The following is a 22,697-nucleotide window of genomic DNA, read 5'->3' as shown; positions in this document are numbered from 1 at the left end:
GTTGTTGTCATTGCTAATTTAATTTCTATTTAAAGACTCACTAGTGATTCACTGTTTTTTTAGTACATTAATTATTTATATTCCACATTGTATACCTCTTCACTTGCAGAATTTTGTCATGAGGAAATTGAGGCCCAGACAGGCAGTATTTTGTCAAGACACACACAATCAGTAAGTGGTAGAAACAGTTCTGCTGCCATTTCCTTCTGACTCATACACAGAAAAGCTCACAAGGACCTTTTGAATATACTTTTTGATGTAGGAGTCTGGGAGTCCCTAAAGAATTTTGATTTTTAAAAGCTTGAAAAAATTATTACAATTAAAAAAAAATCAATGAAAGAATTGGAAAGATGAATAAGAGCAACAACAAAGAACCTCCTTTCTTCTCATAAATTTTATTTTTTAAGTACCAAAATGTGCATGCAGCTTCTTTTCTGATCAGCTTCTGATTTCCTCTCTTCATTATTTCTTCCTCAGTGATTCTGCCCTTTGGCCTACAAACAAGCTATGAACACCCCCACCCACCCAAAAAAATGTTCCTTAGGCTTTTTAATCCCTTTAAGTTATTATTCTTCTTGCCTTCTCTTTCTTGGTGAATCTTGCGGGATGTGCAATCAGTGCTTTCTGCTCCTACTACCCCACTCACATCCTACATACTATTACCGACACGGTATCTTTCAGATACTGAAACCTATGACATTTAGTGCACTTCGTCTGAAGGGCATTTTCTGAAGAGTCAGGTGATTTCAGCAATTACTTTTGTGCACCCAAATCCTACCCCAACTGAAAGGAAGGCTGTGGAGAGGGGCACTGCTGTATGGTTCCTCATTTGTAAAATGAAGATAAAAACCACTTCTGTGTTACTCATAGAGACTTGATTAAGATCAACTTGAAAACATACCCTCAAACATCTTTAATTTCATAGAATAAAAGAGTTAAATACAGCAATTAACATAGTATTTAAAATAGTACTTTGTAACCAAAGCTTAGGTCACCTTCCAGTTCACCTAGGAAGAGAGAAACTTGTCAGTGGTGACACTCCACCATATTTTCTCAAGGACTTAAGCCTTTTCCTCAGTCCCTCCCTCCACATCTTCTGCTATCATCCTAGTGAATACAACTGTCAATGTTGAATGTCATCACATTGAACCCATCCATCAGCATACCTTGGAATGCATTGTCATTCAAAACTGCACTCCTTCAAACATCTTGAGCCATTGAAGGACCTTTACTGATAGAACACGACCTTATAGTTACCAGGGTTCTCATGCCTCCTGAATCTGCTCCTCTGCTTCCTGACTTCCAGACCATTGACCTTTTTGTAATCACCATTGGCCCTGCCCTATCTCATCCCCACCTTTAGCCATGACCCATTTCAAGTATGTTCTCAGTAGCCACTATATGCTTTCCTTCTTGCCAGTCTCCAGCTGGACAAATTACCTTCAATACCAATCCATGCTATATAACTCTCAGAACTTTTACATTCATCTCAGGAAAATCCCCTTTCAAATTCTCTATAGTGCTCTATTCTGAACCTTCTTCATGCTTCCCAAGCTCTTCTTCCCTACGTCTGTCATTTTCTTTTTCTTTCTTTCTCTTTCTTTCTTTCAAGATTTTATTTATTTGAGACACACACAGAGAGAGAAAATGAGCATGAGCTGGGGAAGGGGCAGAGGGAGAGGGAGAAGCAGACTCCTCACTGAGGTGGGAGCCCAACTTGGAGCTCAATCTGAGGACCCTGAGATCATGACATGAGCTGAAGGCAGACACTTAACCGAGTGAGCCACCTAGGCCCTCTTCTCTCATCTTCAATGATGATCTCTCCTCCCACCATATTGGGACATTAGAGGACAACCATCATGAGCTCTCATGATTTTCCTCTCCCTGCCCTTCACAATTTTGCTCAACCCTCCACCTTCCCTCATGACAGAGCAGTCCCAGTTTCCCTCATCTTTCTAAGTGTGAACTATCCATGTCTACCAGAACCTTACTCTATAAATGATCTCCTCTCTTCAGTATTTCTTCCTCAGTGATTCTGCCCTTTGGCCTACAAACAAGCTATGAACAAATTAAAAAAAATATATATTCCCTAGGCTTTTTAATCCCTTTAAGTTAGTATTCTTCTTGCCTTCTCTTGGTGAATCTTATGGGATGTGTCGTCAGTGCTTTCCGCTCCTACTACCCCACTCACCTTCACCACTCAGCCTACGTTTCATGCCGACACAGCCCTTCCTGAGACTGACAATGTGCTTTCCCACCTCCTAACCTTTTATGTTTGTTCCATCTCCCTGGATGGCCTTTCCCCCAGGCATTCTTTGACGGTCACTCCCTATGAAGCCTACTCAAGGCAGCATTTCCATGAAGCCGTGCTGTCCTTTACCCAACTCCTGTGTTTTTTTCATGGTTTTACTGAGATATAATTGGCATACATCAGACTGCACCCAGTTTGATAAGTTTTGATAATCATGTACACCTGGGTAACCACCACCCAAATCAAGATATAACATTTCCATAACCCCAGTTTCCTCATTCTCCTTTCCAGTCAACCCCCAACCTCACCCCCATCTCCAGATGACATTCCAGAGACATTCACTATTCTGATTTCTATCACCAGAGGTTAGTTTTTGCCCATGCTTGAACTTTATGTAAATGGTATAAAACACAAGGTATTGTGTCACATTTCTTTAGCACTATGTCCCGTCTTTGAGATTCATCTCCATGTTGTTGCCCTTATCAGTTCTTTTTTTTTTTTTTTTTGGATTGCTGAGTATTTTCCATTATGTGAATACACCACAGTCTGTCCATTTCCCTGTCAAATACGCATTTAGCTTTTTTTTCAGGGTTTGTTTTTTGGTTTTGGAGGTTTGTTGTTTTTTTTTTTGTATTTATGCATAAAGCTACTGTGTACTTTTGTTTAAGGATTTTATTTATTTGTTTGAGACAGGGAGACAGAGAGAGAGAGAGCATGAGCAGGGAGAGAGCAGAGCTAGAGGGAGAAGCAGGCTTGCCTCTGAGCCAGAAGCTCTATGGAGGGCTTGATCCAGGATGCTGAGATCATGACCTGAGCTGATGGCACTTAACCATCTGAGCCACTGAGGCACTCCTACTGTGTACTTTCTTTTTTTAATTTTTTTAAAAAGATTTTTTATTTATTTATTTGACAGAGAGAGATCACAAGTAGATAGAGAGGCAGGCAGAGAGAGAGAGGGAAGCAGGCCCCTGCTGAGCAGAGAGCCCGATGCGGGACTCGATCCCAGGACCCTGAGATCATGACCTGAGCCGAAGGCAGCGGCTTAACCCACTGAGCCACCCAGGCGCCCCCCTACTCTGTACTTTCTTATACAAGTCTTTTTGTGGATTTTTTTCCCTTGGGAAAATATCTAGGAGTGGAACTTCTGGGTCATAAGGTAAAGATGTGTTTAACTTTGTAAGAAATTGCCAGTGTTTTCCCAAGTGGTTTTACCATTTTTCACTCTCTATATCCCCAGCAGCAGAGAATTCCAGTAGCTTACATCCATCTCTTACTTTTGTGCCCTCTTCATGCTTCTCTTTGGCATGTTGACCTGCATTCTTGGAGAATCTTACTTCCCCCCTCCATGTAAGCTTCTTAAGGACTGTATTTGTGCTTCTGTCATCTTTGCACACCCATAGTCTAGCCTTCCTTAGAGCTGGCTCTCTCTAAATCCATACAAAACAATAAATGAGAACCCAGTGAAGGAGCCAGGGCTCTGGGAATTCTGTACAGACAGCCAAGTGACCCAATGAAATCAATATGATCTGACTCTCCTAGGGTCTATTATAATATTACAACTGAATGCAGGGCTCCTGTGGCCATTTGTTACAGTCTCCAGGAGAGGATTTTTATCAGATTCATAGTGGCAAGTGATACAAATTATTGGATTTCTTTTCCAACATAAAAAAATAGCTATTTGCAGCCTTTTGAAGCTGGGTAAATGAGCCCATTGATCTTACCTGTGGAACACTGCAGGGTATTTTTGTCCTGTCTTAACTTCCAATATTCTATGACCGCCTCTCCAGCCACACTGGTCTAATCATTATTCCCTGGGCATACCCCTGTTCATATCCTCCTCCACACCTTTCCCCCACAGTATGGGGAGAATTCTTACTTTGGAGTGTCTTCTTTCCTTTATTCCTTCCTGGAAGCTACATCTTGAAGCTGGGCATAAATGCCAGTATCTCTATGAAGCTTTTCCAGCTGCTTCACCCTTCAGTAACTATTCTCACCTATGAATTATTATAACCTTCCCAAATAAGGTAGTGACCCCCATCCTAGTTTCCAGGGCTTCTGGATTATTAAGGGTATCCCAGGGCAGAAGAGAGTTCCCTAGATGGCAGGTGTACCCCCAGATGTCTGTGGTCCTGTTCCAGAGGGCCAGCTGCTCTGCACAACCTCTTTTTTGACATCCCTTGCTCAAAATGAGCCACTCTACTTCTAGCCAGCACTATCTGCCTCCTGCTATCATCTTGAAGCAATAAATTGCTTCAGACCGTGTTTCATTACTCACCAGTCAGTTGAGAGCTTGAGTTGCATTCAAGAGCACATGTTAAAGCATTCAGTCCTCTGGGCGTAGGGAAAGTACAAGTAATATGGCTCTCCCTCATGCCATCGGTATAGACTACTCATTTCCCACAGGAGACAAAGAAACGGTCAGCTTAAATTTGGCAAATATCTTGAAAAAGACAAAAAGTGGGGGGTGGGTTAACAACCCTCTAGGGGTTTTTTTGCTCTATTCTCTCTTGATCTCTATCAAAACAAATGAGCACCTTGTCTATTCCATCATATACTCTGGGCAGTTATCCAATGTGTCTTCCTGAAAGACAGCCTGGAAAGCAGAATCTTCTCTTTCAATTCCCATTGTCTTCATTGGACTCCAGAAAAATTCTTCATCTGTAATACTGGAAAATGGGGGCTAGGCTACCTAGGACTGTTGCCTTCCCATGCATCCTTATTTTGCCCTTATGGTCATCCCTTCACCTGGTTATGTTACTCCACTTTTTCCTCACTTCCTAGACCCTACAAGAGAGTCATTCAAAAATACTTAATACCTTAAAAAAATTTTTTTTGCACTAGACATTATGGTAGGAGTTAGAAGTCCACGAATAGTCAAGATAGAACCAGTGTCTACTTCCAAAGCCTGTGTTTGTTAGAAGATGTAGGTACACAAAGAGACAACTACCAAACAGTGCTCTTACTGCCATCTTATTAGAAAGTACAGGGAACTGTAAGGAGCACCAAGTCCAGGCTCCGAGGGTCTGGGAAGGTTTCAAAGAGGAAGTGATATTTGAGCTAGTAAGAGTTACCCAAAAGTCAGCTGACAGACATGAGGGTGGGATGGTTCCCATAAAGGACATATGTGGGAACACCCAGAAACCAAGAACATGGCACAATAAGGAATTGAAAGAGGTTGGTGTGTTTGGAAAGCAGGAGGCAAGAGAGTGGTGAAAGAAGAAGCTGAAAAGATAATTAGAGGTATTATCATAACACACTTTTCATGTAAGTTCTGATAAGGAGTAGGGATCTTTCCTAGCAAAGGAGAGCATAACTAAAAGAGTAGGAAGATCTCCTTATGTTTGGAAAGGTCACTCTGGCAGTGCCTTTGATAGCACGGATTACAGGGGCAAAGCCAAAACAGGCAAGAAGACAAGGGGTGCTGATGGCCTCAGCAAGAAGAGTGGCAGGATGGGTGCAGAAAGTGGGTGGACCGGTGATTTTTGTAGCCTGGTGATGTGATATGAGAGGCGAAGGAGAAGAAAAGGTCAAGGATAAGGACAAGTTTCAGGCTTAGAGAATGGTGATGCATTTACAGAAGCAGAGAACAGGGGGTTTCAGGTTGGAGGGCAGGGGCAGAATGCCCTTTAGATAGTTTGCTTTGTGTCTGGGTCTCAGGAGAAGACAGGGGATCCCCCTGACAGGAGCCAGGGGAAGAGTCTTTCAAGAAGGACAGATGGTTAACCATGTCCAATGTCCCAGAAAACCACTCTTATACCCACTGGATTAAACAACCAGAAGGCTGAGGTTGGCAAGTGCAATTTCAGGGGAATACTGGGGATGAAGTAGATTGAGAAGTGAGTGGGAAATGAGGAAATACAGATGGCAAGATAGGGAACTCTCCCAAGAGGTTTGGCTATAAAGGGAGGAGATAGAAAGAACATTAGCTAGAGAGAAGTATGGGGTAAAAGAATACCACTGTTGTTGTTTTACAGTGGGAGAAACATAAACAGGACTTTAATGTGTTTTTAGAGGGAGGTAGGAAGATGAATGAATGAAATAGTAGGATAAAAGCAAATAACCTATGGGAGAATATAGGCAGTATGTCTTCTTAATAACAAGAAAATTCAGCCAATTCCATGGGGGTAGAAGTAGCATAGTGGGTAGGTCCCTGTTGTCCATTCCCAGCTGAGGGTGGCCTTGGGCAAGTCATCTAATCTCTCTACCTGAAGTGGTAAAACAGTACTTAAAACAGTGCCCAGTACACAGTAGGCAAGTACCCAATAAATACGAGCAACAGTCATCTGCTGACTCCCAGAGTTCCAGGAAAAGAATTTATCTAGTGGCTTCTCACCAAGGCTGCTAAAGATACTACAAAACATGTCCTTGTGCCATTGTTTTCTATGTTGTTGAAAATCAGCCCTGTCCTCAAGAGCTGGGACCATTCTTTGTTCAGGAGTACTTAATGTCTGTGTTGCTTGGTTCCAGTAGGGGCAGCAGAAGCATCCATCATGAGGGCAGTACATTCACAGTTGAGAAATCTCTTGTGGGTTCCTACCCTGTTTCTTTCCAAAGCCTTTCTTCTGGTTTTCAAGTGAGATTTCCCGGTTCAGGAGGGAGCCAAATGCTGGGTATTTCATAACATTCCCAACCCTAGGCACCAGATTTATGTAATTGCGGTGGTGGAGATTTGAATTGTCTTTTGAAGAGGCCGCACACTGTTTGTCTGTCAAATAGTCTGCATGTTGGTGGAGCTGAAATTATAGGAACTGAAGAATATGTGAGTATGTTCCAAAGTAGCTAGCACATGGTTGGTGATCCACAAGTGTTGGTTTCCTTTCTGGAAGGTACCGAGACTGTGTTCTCATAAAGCAGAATGACCTAGGGAAGCCATAGGGAATTTGCCCTCAAATTTTGGCTCTGCTGTTGAGCAGCTGTATGAACCTGGGTTTCTTACATCTCTTCTTAAGCCCTTTGTCCTCCTCTGTGAACAAAGCCCGATAATACCCACTGCATCAGTATGTTTTAGGGATTAAGTGAGACAGCATATATGGAAATAATTGACACACAGTAGGTATTCTGTGTTTTTTTCTTCTCCCTTCTGTGTCCCTGTTTTGATGACTAGGTAACCGTGTTTACTCTCCTAAATCTGATATATTTCTTCATATCAAGTCAACTTATCAAGTATTTAGCACACGTCCCCTTGATGCATTAAACTCACTGTGTGGAAGTCACACCGTTACCTAGACTCTCCACCGTCTTGTTGGACACCAGCAGATCTTTGTGTGGCTGTAATAAAGATCTTATTGCCAGTTGCCAGTATTGAAATGATGTACTCCTTTACTCTTCATTGACGTGTATGCAGACATTTTCTTTTCCCTGGTTGAACATTTTGCAGTCTCCTTTAAAAACAATGCCCTCATCTTGTTTCCTCTCTCTGACCTGCCTCTTCTCCTCCTTCCCAGCCTCCTAAACCCCATAATGTTTTCCTGCATTGTTTGTGTAATGGGCACTTTAATAAGTGTAGCATTTCCATATTGAAATGCACAGAGCACAAGACTGAAATTCGATTTCTTTCTGGACAGTTTCCATCCTCCCTCCTCATTTACAGCTTTCTCCCTTCTTTTCCATTCTACAACAGAACTGAAATTTGCTGAGCCAGAAAGGGGAGGAAGGAGGTATGAAAAGAGAAGCAATTTGCCTTCTCATTGTTTCAGGAAGAGCTTATTATCAACCTGCTCACTGAAAGAGACCAAGTGCTTTAAAGATACTCTAAGTACCTCTTCTTTTCCCACAAAAGCCCAGGGCCCTGGGTGTACAGTGCATGACAGAATCTAATTACTGAGATAATTATTGTTACCTGCACTGCCCAACTGTTGTGTTTTGTAAAAAAGCTATATTAGCAGGTGTGAGTCTGATCCTCCTAAAAACCTAGGGAAGGTCTATCAACCTTTTTTCTTCCATTTTATTTTATTTTATTTTATTTCTTTTTAGTGTTCCAGCATTCATTGTTTATGTACCACACCCAGTGCTCCATGCAACACGTGCCCTCCATAATACCCACCACCAGGCCCACCCAAACTACCACCCTTCTCCCCTCCAAAACCCTCAGTTTGTTTCTCAGTGTCACAGTCTCTCATGATTTGTCTCCCTCTCCAATTTCCCAGTGTCCTCCGTGTTATTCCTTATGCTTCACAAGTAAGTGAAACTATATATTAATTGACTTTCTCTGCTTGACTTATTTCACTCAGCATAATCTCCTCCCAGTCCCATCCATATTGATAAAAAAGTTGGGTATTCATCCTTTCTGATGGAGGCATAATACTCCATTGTATATGAAGCCCATAGCTTCTTTATCCATTTGTCTGTTGAAGGGCATCTTGGCTCTTTCCACAGTTTGGTGACTGTGGCCATTGCTGCTATAAACATTGGGGTACAGATGGCCCTTCTTTTCACTACATCTGTATCTTTAGGGTGAATACCCAGTAGTGCAATTGCAGGGTCATAGGGTAGCTCTATTTTTAATTTCTTAAGGAATCTCCACACTGTTCTCCAAAGTGGCTGCACCAACTTGCATTCCCATGAACAGTGTAAGAGGGTTCCCCCTTCTCCACATCATCTCCAACACACGTTGTTTCCTGTCTTGTTAATTTTGGCCATTCTGACTGGTATAAGGTGAAATCTCAATGTAGTTTTGATTTGAATCTCCCTAGTGGCTAATGATTATGAGCATTTTTTCATGTGTCTGTTAGCCATTTATATGTCTTCTTTGGAGAACTGTGTGTTCATGTCTTCTGCCCATTTTTTGATGTGATTATCTGTTTTGGGTGTGTTGAGTTTGAGGAGTTCTCAACCTGAAGCAATTTTGTTTTAGCTAGAGGGCAGGTGTTACTCAGATTTTATGCTGGCAGAATGTTTGGGTATCTAGAGAATATTTCAGAGTATTTCAGTCAATATGTAGATATCAGTTTCCCTGTAGGACTATCCTCAGCTGACTTAGCTACTTAATGTTTCTGAAACTGGAGCTCTTAGAAACTTCACAAAGCTCTGTACCATTTTTGAATTTGTCCTCTTTAAACAGTTTTATCAGATCTTGAGAATAAATCTGGAAGCATGTGCTCCCTGATTTCAAACTACATTACCAAGCTATAGTAATAAAACAGTATGATCTGGCATAAAAACAGACACATAGGTCAGTGGCACAGAATAGAGAACCCAAAGATAAATCCATGTATGTATGGTCAATTAATTTATGACAAAAGAGGTAAGAACATACAGCAGGTAAAAGATGGTCTCCAATAAATAGTGTTGATAAAACTGCACATCCCCATGCAAAAGAATGAAATTAGACCACTATCTTATACCATCACAAAAATTAATTCAAAATAGATTAAAGACTTGAATGTAAAACCTGGAATCATGAAACTCCTAGATGAAAACATAGACAGTGAGCTATTTACTACTGGTTTTAGTGATACATTTTTGGATCTGACTCCAAAAACAAAGGCAACAAAAGCAAAAATAAACAGGTGGGACTACATCAAATTAAAAAGCTTCTGGGTGCCTGGGTGGCTCAGTTGGTTAAGCGACTATCTTGGGCTCAGGTCCTGATCCCAGAGTCTAGGGATCAAGTCCCGCTTTGGGCTCCCTGCTTGGTAGGGAGTCTGCTTTTCCCTCTGACCTTCCCCCTCTCATGATCTCTCTCTCTCACTCTCTCTCAAATAAATAAATAAATAAATAAATAAATAAATAAAATCTTAAAAAAAAGAAAAAAACCTTCTGTATAGCAAAGGAAACCATTAACAAAATGAAAAGACACCCTCGGGGCGCCTGGGTGGCTCAGTGGGTTAAAGCCTCTGCCTTCGGCTCAGGTCATGATTCCAGGGTCCTAGAATCGAGTCCCGCATCAGGCTCTCTGCTCAGCAGGGAGCCTGCTTCCCCCTCTCTCTCTGCCTGCTTGTGATCTGTCTGTCAAATAAATAAATAAAATATTTTTATGAAAAGACACCCTCAAATGGGAGAAAATATTTGCAAATCATACATCCATTAAGGGGTTAATATGGGTTTATATAATTTTATATGAGGAAGTCTTAAAACTCAGTATCAAAAAGCCCCAAACAATCTGACTTAAAAAGTGGGAAGAGGATCTGAATAGACTGTTTTCCAAGAAGAGGTACAGTGCCTGGATGCCTCAGTCAGTTAAGTGTCTGACTTCGACTCAGGTCATGATCTAAGGGTCCTGGGATTGAGTCCCACATCAGACTCCCTGCTCAGCGGGGAGCCTACTGCTCCCTCTCCTTCTGCCTCTCCCCCCTACTTGTGCTTGCACTCTCTCTCTCTCAAATGAATAAAACTTTTTTTTTTTTTTTTAAAAGCCCCAAAACAAAACAAAGACAATGTACAGATAGGTGGCCAGTAGGCATATGAAAATATTCTCTACATCACCAATCATCAGGGAAATGCAAATCAAAACCATGAGATATCACCCCACCACCTGTCAGAATGGCTATTATCAGAAAGACAAGAAACAATAAGTGTTGGTGAAGATATGGAAAAAAGGGAGGATGCTCATACACTGTTGTTGGGAATGTATGTTGGTGCAGTCATTACAGAAAACAGCATGGAGTCTCCTCAAAAATTTAAAAGTAGAACCACCATGTAATTTAACAATTCCACTTCTAGATATTTATCCAACGAAGATGAAAACAATAATTTGAAAAAATAAGCATACCCCTATGTTCATTGCAGCAGTATTTGCAACAGCCAAGATATGAAAACAACCTGTCCATTGACAGATGAATAGATAAAGATGTGAGATACATATGGAAATATAGATAGGTAGATAGATATAAATATATAAATATATATATGTATATATATAGTAGAGAGAGAGATAATGAATACTACTCAGCCATGAAAAAGTAGAATCTTACCATTTGTGACAACATGGATGAACCTTGAAGGAATTATGCTAAGCAAAATAAGTCAGAGAAAGACAAATACCTTGTGATTTCACTTATATGTAGAATTTAAAAAACAAAACAAACAACCAAAACAAGGCAAGAAAACCAGACTCATAGATACAGAGAACAGAATGGTGGTTGCCAGAGGGAAGGAGTTTTGGGAAGTGAGTAAAGTGGGTGAAGGGGATCAAGAGGTACAAACTTCCAGGTATAAAATAAATAAGTCATGGGGATGTAAAATAAAGCATTATAACTATAATCAATAATACTGTAGAGCATACTTGAAAGTTGCCAAGAGAGCAAATCCTAAAAGTTAACTTTGTATGGTGACAGATGGTAAACAGACTTATTTCAGTGATCATTTTGCAATGTGTATAAATATCAAATCATTATGTTGTAAACCTGAAACCAATGTAATGTTATATGTCAATCATACCTTAATAAAAAAAATTTTTTTTTTAAATGGTTGACCAGTACCTGCTTCAGCAGCCTTCATTTAGCATTCAGTGAAGACAAATTGATTTTTCTCTGGGCACAGATAGGCTGTATATATGTGGTGAGGACAGTGTGTGCTATGCTGACTATAGGTATGTGTTCATACACCTCACCACCTGCTTCGTATTCATTCTGGCACAGAGCTATAGACTGGCTTTCTGTTCCTCATGCCAGCCAGCTCTAATTAATTTATGTCTTTACCTCTCTGCCATAACACACTAAGGAAATGGAGTTTCCACTTTAAAACTCAAGTTTATTAAAAATGAAACAACATGGTGATAATTGGTTTTTAAAATGCTTAGAGAAATTCTAAGTGGAAAGCAGGGAACAAGTTGCAAAAGAGGAAGAGAAATGAGGTAATAAAGACAAGGACAGTTAAGAGGAGAATAAAATAACAAAGAAAAGTAGGTGAGGTTGACAGGAGACAAATTGGAAAGGGAGAAAGGGTCAAGGAAGAAGCAGAAGGAAAGAAGAGAGACAGGAAAAGCAATGATATGTACTTGACTAATGGTTTCAACCAAGGAAATAGAAAAAGTGAAGGCCAGAGTAAGAATTAGGGAGAAAAAGATTCAGAGACATCCATGCCTCAAGACTTGCAGATTATTGGTGGCCTGGGGGAGGTTGGAGAGGGGTAGACCTCTCACTAAGGGAGTTAGGTGTTTGAATTCCTTTGGACAATCTGCCAGGGAAACTGTCCCCTGAATATGCTAATTCAGACTCAAAAATAAGAGTTGCCAAGACATTACTGAGCTTGGCTGGCCTGTAATGGCAGCAGAATTCACTGAGGCATATTTAACCTGAACTTTCTAACCAAGGTCTTAAATAAACAGTCACCAGATGTAACTGAAAATTAGAATAAGGCTTTCAGTCGTGAGTGTTCCTGTAGGAAAAGTCTGAAAACCCTTCATGTTGCTTTTTCCAAAGTTTTTAGTCATATGTGGTTTTTAACCCTGGCTGGTATGTTATCAACTGGTTCATTGCTGGATTCTGAATCCTGCTAGTATTTACTTTTTAACATTCTGCAGGGCAGGGAGACTGGCTCGCACCTGTGATGGACGTAAACCCCCATGGCAGGAATGTTCCTGCTATCAGTAACAAAGAAACTTTTGAGGGACTTGGATTCTAATGGGACCACCAGAAACTCCTTCCCCCAAAGCTAGGAAATCCAGAGCGGGTCTTCTCAGCCAGCCCAAATTTGCAAAACTAGAGTTGTCAGAGGAAGGTAGAACTGGCAGGAGGCCTAAGAAATCTTGGGAAGGTGTCATTTGGCTTCTGGTCCAGATCCAGAGTCTGGAAACTTGGCACTACCTCCCAGGCTTGCTGTGGATCCCGTGCTGGCAACTGGATGCTTTGTTGAGTCTAGGAATTGATGATCACCAGTAGCTTGTGGATAGTTTTCGGTGTTGAATAGATGCCTTCTGTTACAGTTGGAGCTAAATGCCCTCCTTGCTTACATGTTTCTTCGGTTAAGTGATAGGTTATGTGATTTTCACTAGTGAATAGCAATAATAATCCAGACTGATTTATATTTGTCAATAGGCTGTTTTTTCATATACATGCTGCTCTATCTTAATATAGTTAGGTTTGGGTCTCTACAAAATCATGAGGCCCTACCAGGCTAGGTAAAATCATGAGGCTTCCTACCAGGAAGCAAGTGCTTCCTTGCTAGATGAAGCTCATTACCTCCAGGTATGCAGAATTCTCATCAGTGGTCAGTTCATTCAAACATACTATTCAGCAGTCAGGGTGATCAGTGTATCCTGGTTTGCCTGGGACATTTCTGGTTTTAGCACTGGAGGTTCTACATTCCAGGAAGCCTGTAGTCCCAGGCAACCCAGAATGGTTGGTCACCTTTTCATCTACTATGTGTTGATATAGCTAGCAGAGACCCTAGAAATCATGGTGACCCCTACCCACCCATTTTAAAGTGCTAGTTAAAACCAGGGAGTCCTCTTTATCAGGTTATTTTCCTTCTCTTTCATGTATTTCCTAGATTGGAGTAGATAATTAAGTACCATGATTGAAGATGTAACCATCAGACTGTGTTAAAGAATAAAATTAAACAAAAAATACTGCAATGTGCCAATAAGACTTTCATAATCCAAGTTGGGATTTAAAAATTAGTCAAAAACACAAAGTGAATCAAAAATTATTATTCAGGACCTGTATATTGTTTGGTACATCAAAGAGATTATTTATAGAATAGTAGCATTTCACAGAGTTTAAAGAATAAAATACAATGGACATACCATCATTCTATCTAGTTCTACCTTTCCCCCCTGGATAATGTTCACAATAACATAAAGGAAAATGTTCATGATAACGTAAAGAAAATGTTCACGATAATGTTCAAAATAATGTAAATGTTCATAACTGATGACTAGTCTGAAGGCCAACAGGTGGTGTGTCTACTCCTGGCATAGCTACTAAGAGACCACCGGCCCCAGATAAGTCATTCAATTCCCCAGATCCTAGAACAGTCTTATCCGAAAATGCAAGTGTTGGCAAGAATTTCCCATGGGACATCTAGCAGAGGAGAACTATTAGAAGTCAGGAGACTCACGCTATAATCTTTGTGTTCCATTTACAACCACATGGCCTTGGGTAAGTGAGTTAGCCTCCCAGTTTCCTCATACATAAAAGGGAAAGTCATTTACAGCCTACAGAGCATGGTTCTTGTGAAGATCATGATAATGTAGGAAACATGCTCAAATGTCGAATTCTACTGTCCTACACAGTGGCCCCTAAAGCTTAAGACAGCATTTAACATGGGTCATTATTTAGTATAAGTTGGTAAACTGTGGCCTGTGGGCCAAATGTGGCCCACTACCTATTTTTGTAAAACACACACACACACACATAGAGTCATCATAACCAGTCATGCTCATTCATTTACATTTACACCCTGTCAATGATTGCTTTCATGCTGTGACAGCAAACTTGACTAGTTACGTTGCAACAGAGACCGTATGACCTGCCAAATCTATATGTAGTCTCTAGCCCCTTATAAAACTACTTTTCTGCTGATCTAACAGAAAGGTTGCAGGTTGATGCTCCAACATCCAAGGCTTCTCTTAGGTTCTGTGTCACTATATGATCTCAAGCAAATGATTTACTCTCTCTGGTTCTCTGTCTCTCATATTTCTAAAAACAGGGGAGTACAAATCCAACCCCTTCTTTCCTCACAGAAATGATGTTAAGGTAGATAAGAACACAAAAGGACTGATCTTTTCTAAAAGAAAGATTATTTAAATTCAAAGTAGTATTCATAAGGTGGATGCTGTTAGATGATTTGGAAGTGATGACTGATGTGTGGTTATTCTTTGATATTAGATCTCTTGTGTACATCAGTGGGGGATTACTTAGATCAGTGAGAGCATACAGACCCCTGTGCCAGGGTACTACATCAAACTAAAATAATGCACCAGAATTGAATTTAAATCACAGTATCCAGTCAGGAGTGTGAGTTTTAATTGCTTCTTTATCCCTTTATCCTCTGAAAGACTATCATTAAACATTTACAAGATGTGAACTTCAGATGATGCCAACATCTCTGCTGAGGTCACCTGACAGCTGGCCATTTTAATCCTGGACCGAGAGAGAAGGGCCTTCAGGCACATAAGGAAGGACTGTTCCCCAGATAGAAGAACAGTGGTGGTGGTAGCACATGGGTTGGTTTGCAGAGCAAATACCAGAGATATTTGTTTATGTTAAAACTTTAATTTGTATTTGATTCTTGGACGCATGACTGATATCCAGGCTGGTTAAGCACACACACAAGTGATTTTCACATCTTTGCCTAGCAAGTGTAAATACTGGGACCTCGTCTTCCCTAAGAACTCCATCAAAGCTCCAGGGAGAATCTCCCTAAAGGAGCAACTCTTAAAGCAGCTGTCTAAGGAGACCATGTCCGATCTTTGAAAGTGACACTGGCCCAGGTGCAGCCCGTTTATAGACCCTACATACGAAACTCCAGATTTATGGCATAGATAAATTAGTAGGCAATCATTTGCTCTATAAAAAGAGTCTTCACTTTACAAGCTGGTTCACTGCCATGTTCTTTTACTGCTCTATTGCCACTAGTGCAGTTCCAGTGAAATCCAATTGTCAGAAATGCAGTACACAAATGCCTTTTCATTGCTGATCTGAATGGAAAGATGAAGAGCAGGATGCACTTAGAATGCCCTTGTATCCTAAAATGTAGCTTTTGTCCATGTCTTCTGTTCTCAGCCAAGGAGCTTCACATTACTACCTCAAAATTGGCTGGGAAGAATGGGGTGCATGATTCTTTCTTATAACAATGAAACAATATTATGTGATTTTGTTGACTACCTCACTCTGATTATCTGCATGAAATTTCAAAAAAATGAAGGATCCGTCATACAGGAATAGGCTAACTGGCCTTTGGGTGATGAGTCATAGGAATATTACTAACAGCTACCCTACTGAGCACTATCATACTCAAGCAGCACTCTGCTTCACTAGCTCATTGAAGCTTACGCAAACCTAAAAGATAGTTGTCATCATTATTATTCCTATATTATAGATGGGAAAATCAAGACACAGGTAAAATATCCTTTCTCATACTATAAGCCAATACATGCCGAGTCAGAATTTAAACTCAGTGAGATTGGCTCTATAATTTGTGCTATTAGCCACTCTGTTTTATTGATGAGTAAAGCAACTTTCAGATGCTGAGATGTAGGAGAAGGAACACTACATGATATATTTCCTACTTTAAGAAGCTAGTTTGTCAATTAAAAAGACGCTAATAAGAATATCTGCTTCAGCCCATAAGAGAGAAACTGGTATTAGATTTGTCCTTTGCTTTAAAAACAAACAAACGAACAAACAAGGGGGGGCTTGGGTAACTCAGTCAATTAAGTGTCTGCTTCGGCTCAGATCATGACCCCACAATCTTGGGATCAAAACCCCACATCAGACTCCTTGCTCAGCAAGGAGCCTACTTTTCCCTCTGCCTGTTGCTTCCCCTGCTTGTGTTCTCTCTCTCTCTGACAAATAAGTAAAATCGTTAAAACAAACACAGTAGAAAACTGTGCAAAATACATCAGAGAGCTAATTTCATACATTGGACAATAGGACAGAATGCCAGAGAAGAGGTAGCTAAACAAAAAAAAAGATCCACAAATCTTCATAAGGTTCTCTTTGAGTCTTTGGTTGCATACTGAGCTGAGCATGTATAGGGTTAAAATTCTACAAGATGCAGCAAAGAACTGCTATCAGATTGTTGGAGGCTGAACAATTCCCAGAGCCCATGGGGCTGGGAGAATGTTTAATTCCGATCAGCCAAAGTGGAACAAACTTGTTGGGTATGTGGTGCATTTGACAGAATGGAGAAGTTCTCTCCCAGCCCTGACTTCTGTGAAAAGAAAGCTTTCAGGGAGACAAGGCATTTCTCCACAAACAGAAGTGATCCTAAAAGCTAAGAGGGACAGTAGCCATTTTGACAATCCATTGACTATAGGCAGAGTGGGTTTTGCCCTAAATAAGCAGAATGGATTTAGATGTCTGTTACCAACATTGAAACGTTGAATTAGAAGAAAGGGAAGGATATAATTGTGGAGATGTACAAGTCAGACATTCTATTATGGAATCTTATAGAAGGAATTTCAACAAACACAGGTTCATGTGAGAAGTTCCCTGGAAAGGGAAGATGGGTGATTATGTGGGCATGGATTATCAGGGGATGGCAGATTCATAGGATTGCCCTTTCCAACCACTCTGTGAGGCCAAGACTCTCTATCCTGTGTTCTTCATCTTTAAGATGAAGGGATGAATTCAGCACAAGGCAAAAAAAAAGTCTACTGATCCTCTCACCAGACTCTTTTGCTTCTAATCATCATCATAACCTTTAAGCCGAACTTTATTCATCTGTAAAATGAGGATAATAATAATTAGAGAATCATTATGATGATTTGATAAGATAATGAATGTCAAATGTTTAGTTAAGGCCATGGAATATAGAAAGTACTTAGTAAATCCTGGCTATGATTATGGTCACGATTTTGTTACCTTTTTCATCGTTAAATGATATGTCATTATACACAACGAATATCCTGGAGACAATAATTAGGAGTGCTATTTCCCAGTCTCTGTACCATGCCCATAGTGAAAGACATGCTCATAAACAGTCTTTACTGCATTAAAATCAATGACTTGGGGAGAATAAGGTTTTTTCCTTTTTGAATTTCATCTGTGGCATCCCAAGTAGTTTTGGATGTAATCTTAGTCAATTCCCTTTCTACAGATATACTCTACTAGATGGAAAGTTCTGTGAAATTCCGTGAGAGCAGACAAGTTTAAGTTATGCCCACCATTGTTTGCCCAGGGCTTAGCAAGGTACTTGGTACTTAGAAGGAGTTCAGTAGATAACAGATGAACGAACATGATATGCTTTTCAAAAGCCGCATATCCAAGCCATGTTTGGCAGAATCCCTAGGGCCTGTCTTGCTGTGCAGCAATGAGTTCGACATTGGAAATGTCACCGTGATCATCCTAAAAGTCATTTAACTTATTTATAATAACAGAACAATTGTTTCTATTCTGTATGAAATTACCTTTTTTATTTTATTTATTTGACAGAGTGAGAGGGAGAGAGAGAGCACAAGCAGGGGTAACATCAGGCAGAGGGAGGGGAGAAGCAGACTTCCTGCTGAGCAAGGAGCCTGATGTGGGACTCGATCCCAGAACCCTAGGATCATGACCTGAGCCAAAGGCAGATGCTTAATCGACTAAGCCACCCAGGCACCCTATTCTGTATGAAATTAAACAAGAAATAATTCATGCTTCATGTTACATATCCTTCATAATGAGGTCTTCTTACCAGTTTAATTAGTAAAGGACAGTATATTTTCACCTTTGTCGAGAATTCTAAAGTCTTTAAGAAAAATGACTTAGGAGATGAAACAGTAGGACTCCTGGTATTATTTATAAATTTTGTGCTGGAAACTATTTCAGGGTTTATAGCAGCAAATCTCAAGCACTATTTACCTTACCCAGTAATTCAGGAGTTTCAGCATAAATGATGGAACAGCTAATGACATGTTATCCCACAAAGTAGCATTAGCTTCCTTTGTCATCCTTGGCCTTTTTTTTTTTTTCTTAAAGAACATACAGAAATGTGTAAATTGCAATTTATCTCACCACAGAAGCATTTAATCAAATGTACTATAATTATGTTTTGGGTGGCTATTGAGAATAAATCACTATTTCTTCATTATAAGAATTTCCTTAAAATTATATTAATGAGGATCAACCATAAACGCATTGGAAATTTAGTTACATTTAAATGTTAAATTTGGGGACGCCTGAGTGGCTCAGTGGGTTAAAGCCTCTGCCTTCGGCTCAGGGTCCTAAGATCCAGCCCCACATTGGGCTCTCTGCTCAGAGGGGAGCCTGCTCCCCCCCCCCCCCCCCGCTTGCCTCTCTGCCTCCTTGTGATCTCTCTCTCTGTCAAATAAATAAAAAAATAAAAACAATCTTTTAAATAAATAAATGTTAAATTTGCACCGTAGCCTTGTAGATTCCCTATAAGTAGATTGCCATGGGCCAGGATCTTTTCACAAGTGTTAGCATCTAATGGATAATTCTGGAACTGATGTTTTTCTTTAAGTGAAATGTGTTTGCATTAAATACATATTCATTTCCAGGCTCTTTCTTAAACATTTACTTCTTTTGTTTTGGAATTCACAAAGCTTTTCGTGTTTAGCTTATTTTTTCCTTCACTGAATAATAATTTTTAGAAAGTTATATTTTAGAAGGTTTTATGTAAAAAGAAAGTTTCATCCTTCTAGCAGATAATCTGCTAAAGGGGCTACATTTAACTGCCAAATGGGAACCTCTCAGGTGACCAAGAAAGAAAAGGCTTATTTGCATAAATAAAATAAAAGTCAATAAATAAAAAGCTTATTTTCATAAATAAAATGAAAGCTCAATAGCTGAGCCAATTATTTACCAAAATATTCACCATCTAATTGGTGAATTCAACATCTGATTTTGCTCCATTTTCAAGGATGATGGCTTGAGGCAAGAATTATTCACCATGTGTCTATTATTGTTTTTTTCCTTGGAAGCTGAGGTGGAGGAAAGTTTACTAATATTTTGCAGCATTAGCCAAGTAGTTTGTCATCTTTTTGTTGAACCACCTGCCTTGTACAAAATCATGGACACACTTATTTTGGATAAATTTATGCTGTCTGACACATAAATGAATATGGAGAAGAGAAAGAAATCAAGAGACTCACTCCCAGATCAGTTTTCTTCATTGGCTTAAGCTACCTCTAAATTGATTCACATAACACCTTCTTCCTGGTTTCTGGATATGATACATGTTATTCACTAGTACTTAAATTTTATTATATTTTTAAGATAGCCTCTTTTCAGCTGGGATTGTTTTCAGTAGTAAAACATTATTTTATATATGGTTTCCTATTTTCCATGGTGTATCTTCTTGTGACCTTGACACTATGGTATCTAGAAGTGAAAACAAGCCCATCTCGGTGCAGGCTCATGGCCTTCCAACCCATAATTCTGCTTCTGACAATGCCCCCCAGAGGAATTTTGTGGAGATCTTGGCTGTCCAGTTTGACATGACCTAAAATTATTAAGTGTACCCTCTCAACTAGCCTTATTTCTTTGAAACCAAGTATGGCTTCATCCGTGGTAAATTTATACTTGCTACCTTAAAAGGTACAATTTTAGCCTGTCCTACTTATTGGGGGGATAATGGAGATCCACAGTGTAACTGGAAAGGCATTTACAGGCTTTCAAGACTGATTCCAATTCCAAATAATGATACCAACCCTCAGGTGGACTTCCTTGCAGAGAAATACCTGTTGCTTCTTTCCTTTGTATGATCGCCAGTTAGTTCTGTATGCACAGCAAACATTCGATTCCACAGCAAGCCAACCTTTTTGGTTGTAGCATAGTTTAATCAAAGGTTCTTTGAATAGGTAGAAAACTCCTTTCTCTTTTCTTGCAACTTTTTTTTTAAACTTTTTAATCATCGTAAAGAAGCCAAGGCTTCCTCTTACAAAAGCCATGATTTCTTTTTCCTTATAAACTATGTGTTAAAGTGCTTGGGTTTTATAATTCCATTAGCCTGGCCATGTGGAAGTGAGACTTAACTGGCCAGAGGCTCATAGAGTCTCCCTTTGTGACCTCTTTCAGGAACGGACATCTTCCTGTCAACCAGTTGGCCTTCAATACCATAATCATTAAATAGTGGGTGGCAAAATTGGGACTCCCGCTCTCCCATGTCACCCAGGCATTTCTGCAATACTCCTGCCAACCAGTCTTGCAGAATTATTAATATTCGGTATGGGAAAGAAGTCTAGAACAGCATGTCTATTTAATACTTCCAATTTGTCTCATTTCCTTTGTCTCTGCTGGCCATCAGAATGGGAGGTAGCAAGCAGAGACAAAGGTTTGTATCTTAACAGAATCTTAAATTCTGCTTTTTTTGTTGTTGTTGTTTATTTACAGCATAACAGTGTTCATTGTTTTGGCATCACACCCAGTGCTCCATGCAGTACGTGCCCTCCCTATTACCCACCACCTGGTTCCTCAACCTCCCACCCCCCCCAACCCCCCTGCCGCCCCTTCATAACCCTCTGGTTGTTTTTCAGAGTCCATAGTCTCTCATGGTTCATCTCCCCTTCCAGTTTCCCTCAACTCCCTCTCCTCTCCATCTTCCCATGTCCTCCATGTTATTTGTTATGCTCCACAAATAAGTGAGACCATATGATACTTGACTCTCTCTGCTTGACTTATTTCGCTCAGCATAATTTCTTCCAGTCCCGTCCATGTTGCTACAAAAGTTGGGTATTCGTCCTTTCTGATGGAGGCATAATACTCCATCGTGTATATGGACCACATCTTCCTTATCCATTCATCCATTGAAGGGCATCTTGGTTCTTTCCACAGTTTGGCGACCGTAGCCATTGCTGCAATAAACATTGGGGTACAAATGGCCCTTCTTTTCACTACATCTGTATCTTTGGGGTAAATACCCAGCAGTGCAATTGCAGGGTCATAGGGAAGCTCTATTTTTAATTTCTTCAGGAATCTCCACACTGTTCTCCAAAGTGGCTGCACTAACTTGCATTCCCACCAACAATGTAAGAGGGTTCCCCCTTCTCCACATCCTCTCCAACACACGTTGTTTCCTGTCTTGCTAATTTTGGCCATTCTAACTGGTGTCAGGTGGTATCTCAATGTTGTTTTAATTTGAATCTCCCTGATGGCTAGTGATGATGAACATTTTTTCATGTGTCTGATAGCCATTTGTATGTCTTCATTGGAGAAGTGTCTGTTCATATCTTCTGCCCATTTTTTGATATGATTATCTGTTTTGTGTGTGTTGAGTTTGAGAAGTTCTTTATAGATCCTGGATATCAACCTTTTGTCTGTACTGTCATTTGCAAATATCTTCTCCAAGACAGCGTGGTACTGGCATAAAAACAGACACATAGACCAGTGGAACAAAGTGGAGAGCCCAGATATGGACCCTCAACTCTATGGTCAAATAATCTTCGACAAAACAGGAAAAATATTCAATGGAAAAAAGACAGTCTCTTCAATAAATGGTGCTGGGAAAACTGGACAGCGATATGTAGAAGAATGAAACTCGACCATTCTCTTACACCGTACACAAAGATAAACTCAAAATGGATAAAAGACCTCAACGTGAGACAGGAATCTATCAGAATCCTAGAGGAGAACATAGGCAGTAACCTCTTCGATATCAGCCACGGCAACTTCTTTCAAGATATGTCTCCAAAGGCCAAGGAAACAAAAGCAAAAATGAACTTTTGGGACTTCATCAAGATCAAAAGCTTCTGCACAGCAAAGGAAATAGTCAACAAAACAAAGAGGCAACCCACGGAATGGGAGAAGATATTTGCAAATTAACACCTGCTTTTTATTGCACAGTAGCTTCGTAGCTTTTTTGCATCTGTAGCCAGAAATCAAAATCTGTTCATTTGAGT

The 22,697-nt window shown here is 40.2% G+C and overlaps 1 protein-coding gene across 2 annotated transcripts in view; it reads left to right on the top strand.

Annotated features, from left to right (window-relative positions):
- Nucleotides 1-22,697, top strand: part of CPQ (carboxypeptidase Q) — a 502,411-nt gene that overhangs the window by 466,981 nt on the left and 12,733 nt on the right. Inside the window, exon 9 of one of the 2 annotated variants that reach the window (XM_046027451.1) lies at nucleotides 110-171. The exons of the other annotated variant lie outside the window; for it this stretch is intronic. Within the exon in view, the coding sequence (XP_045883407.1) occupies nucleotides 110-171 (62 nt within the window). The remainder of the gene's footprint in view (nucleotides 1-109; nucleotides 172-22,697) is intronic. 2 annotated transcript variants of the gene reach the window in all.

The sequence above is a fragment of the Meles meles genome, chromosome 1 (genome assembly GCF_922984935.1).
Source record: "Meles meles chromosome 1, mMelMel3.1 paternal haplotype, whole genome shotgun sequence".
Classification (NCBI taxonomy): Eukaryota; Metazoa; Chordata; class Mammalia; order Carnivora; family Mustelidae; genus Meles; species Meles meles.
This window is presented reverse-complemented; position numbering and strand designations above follow the sequence as displayed.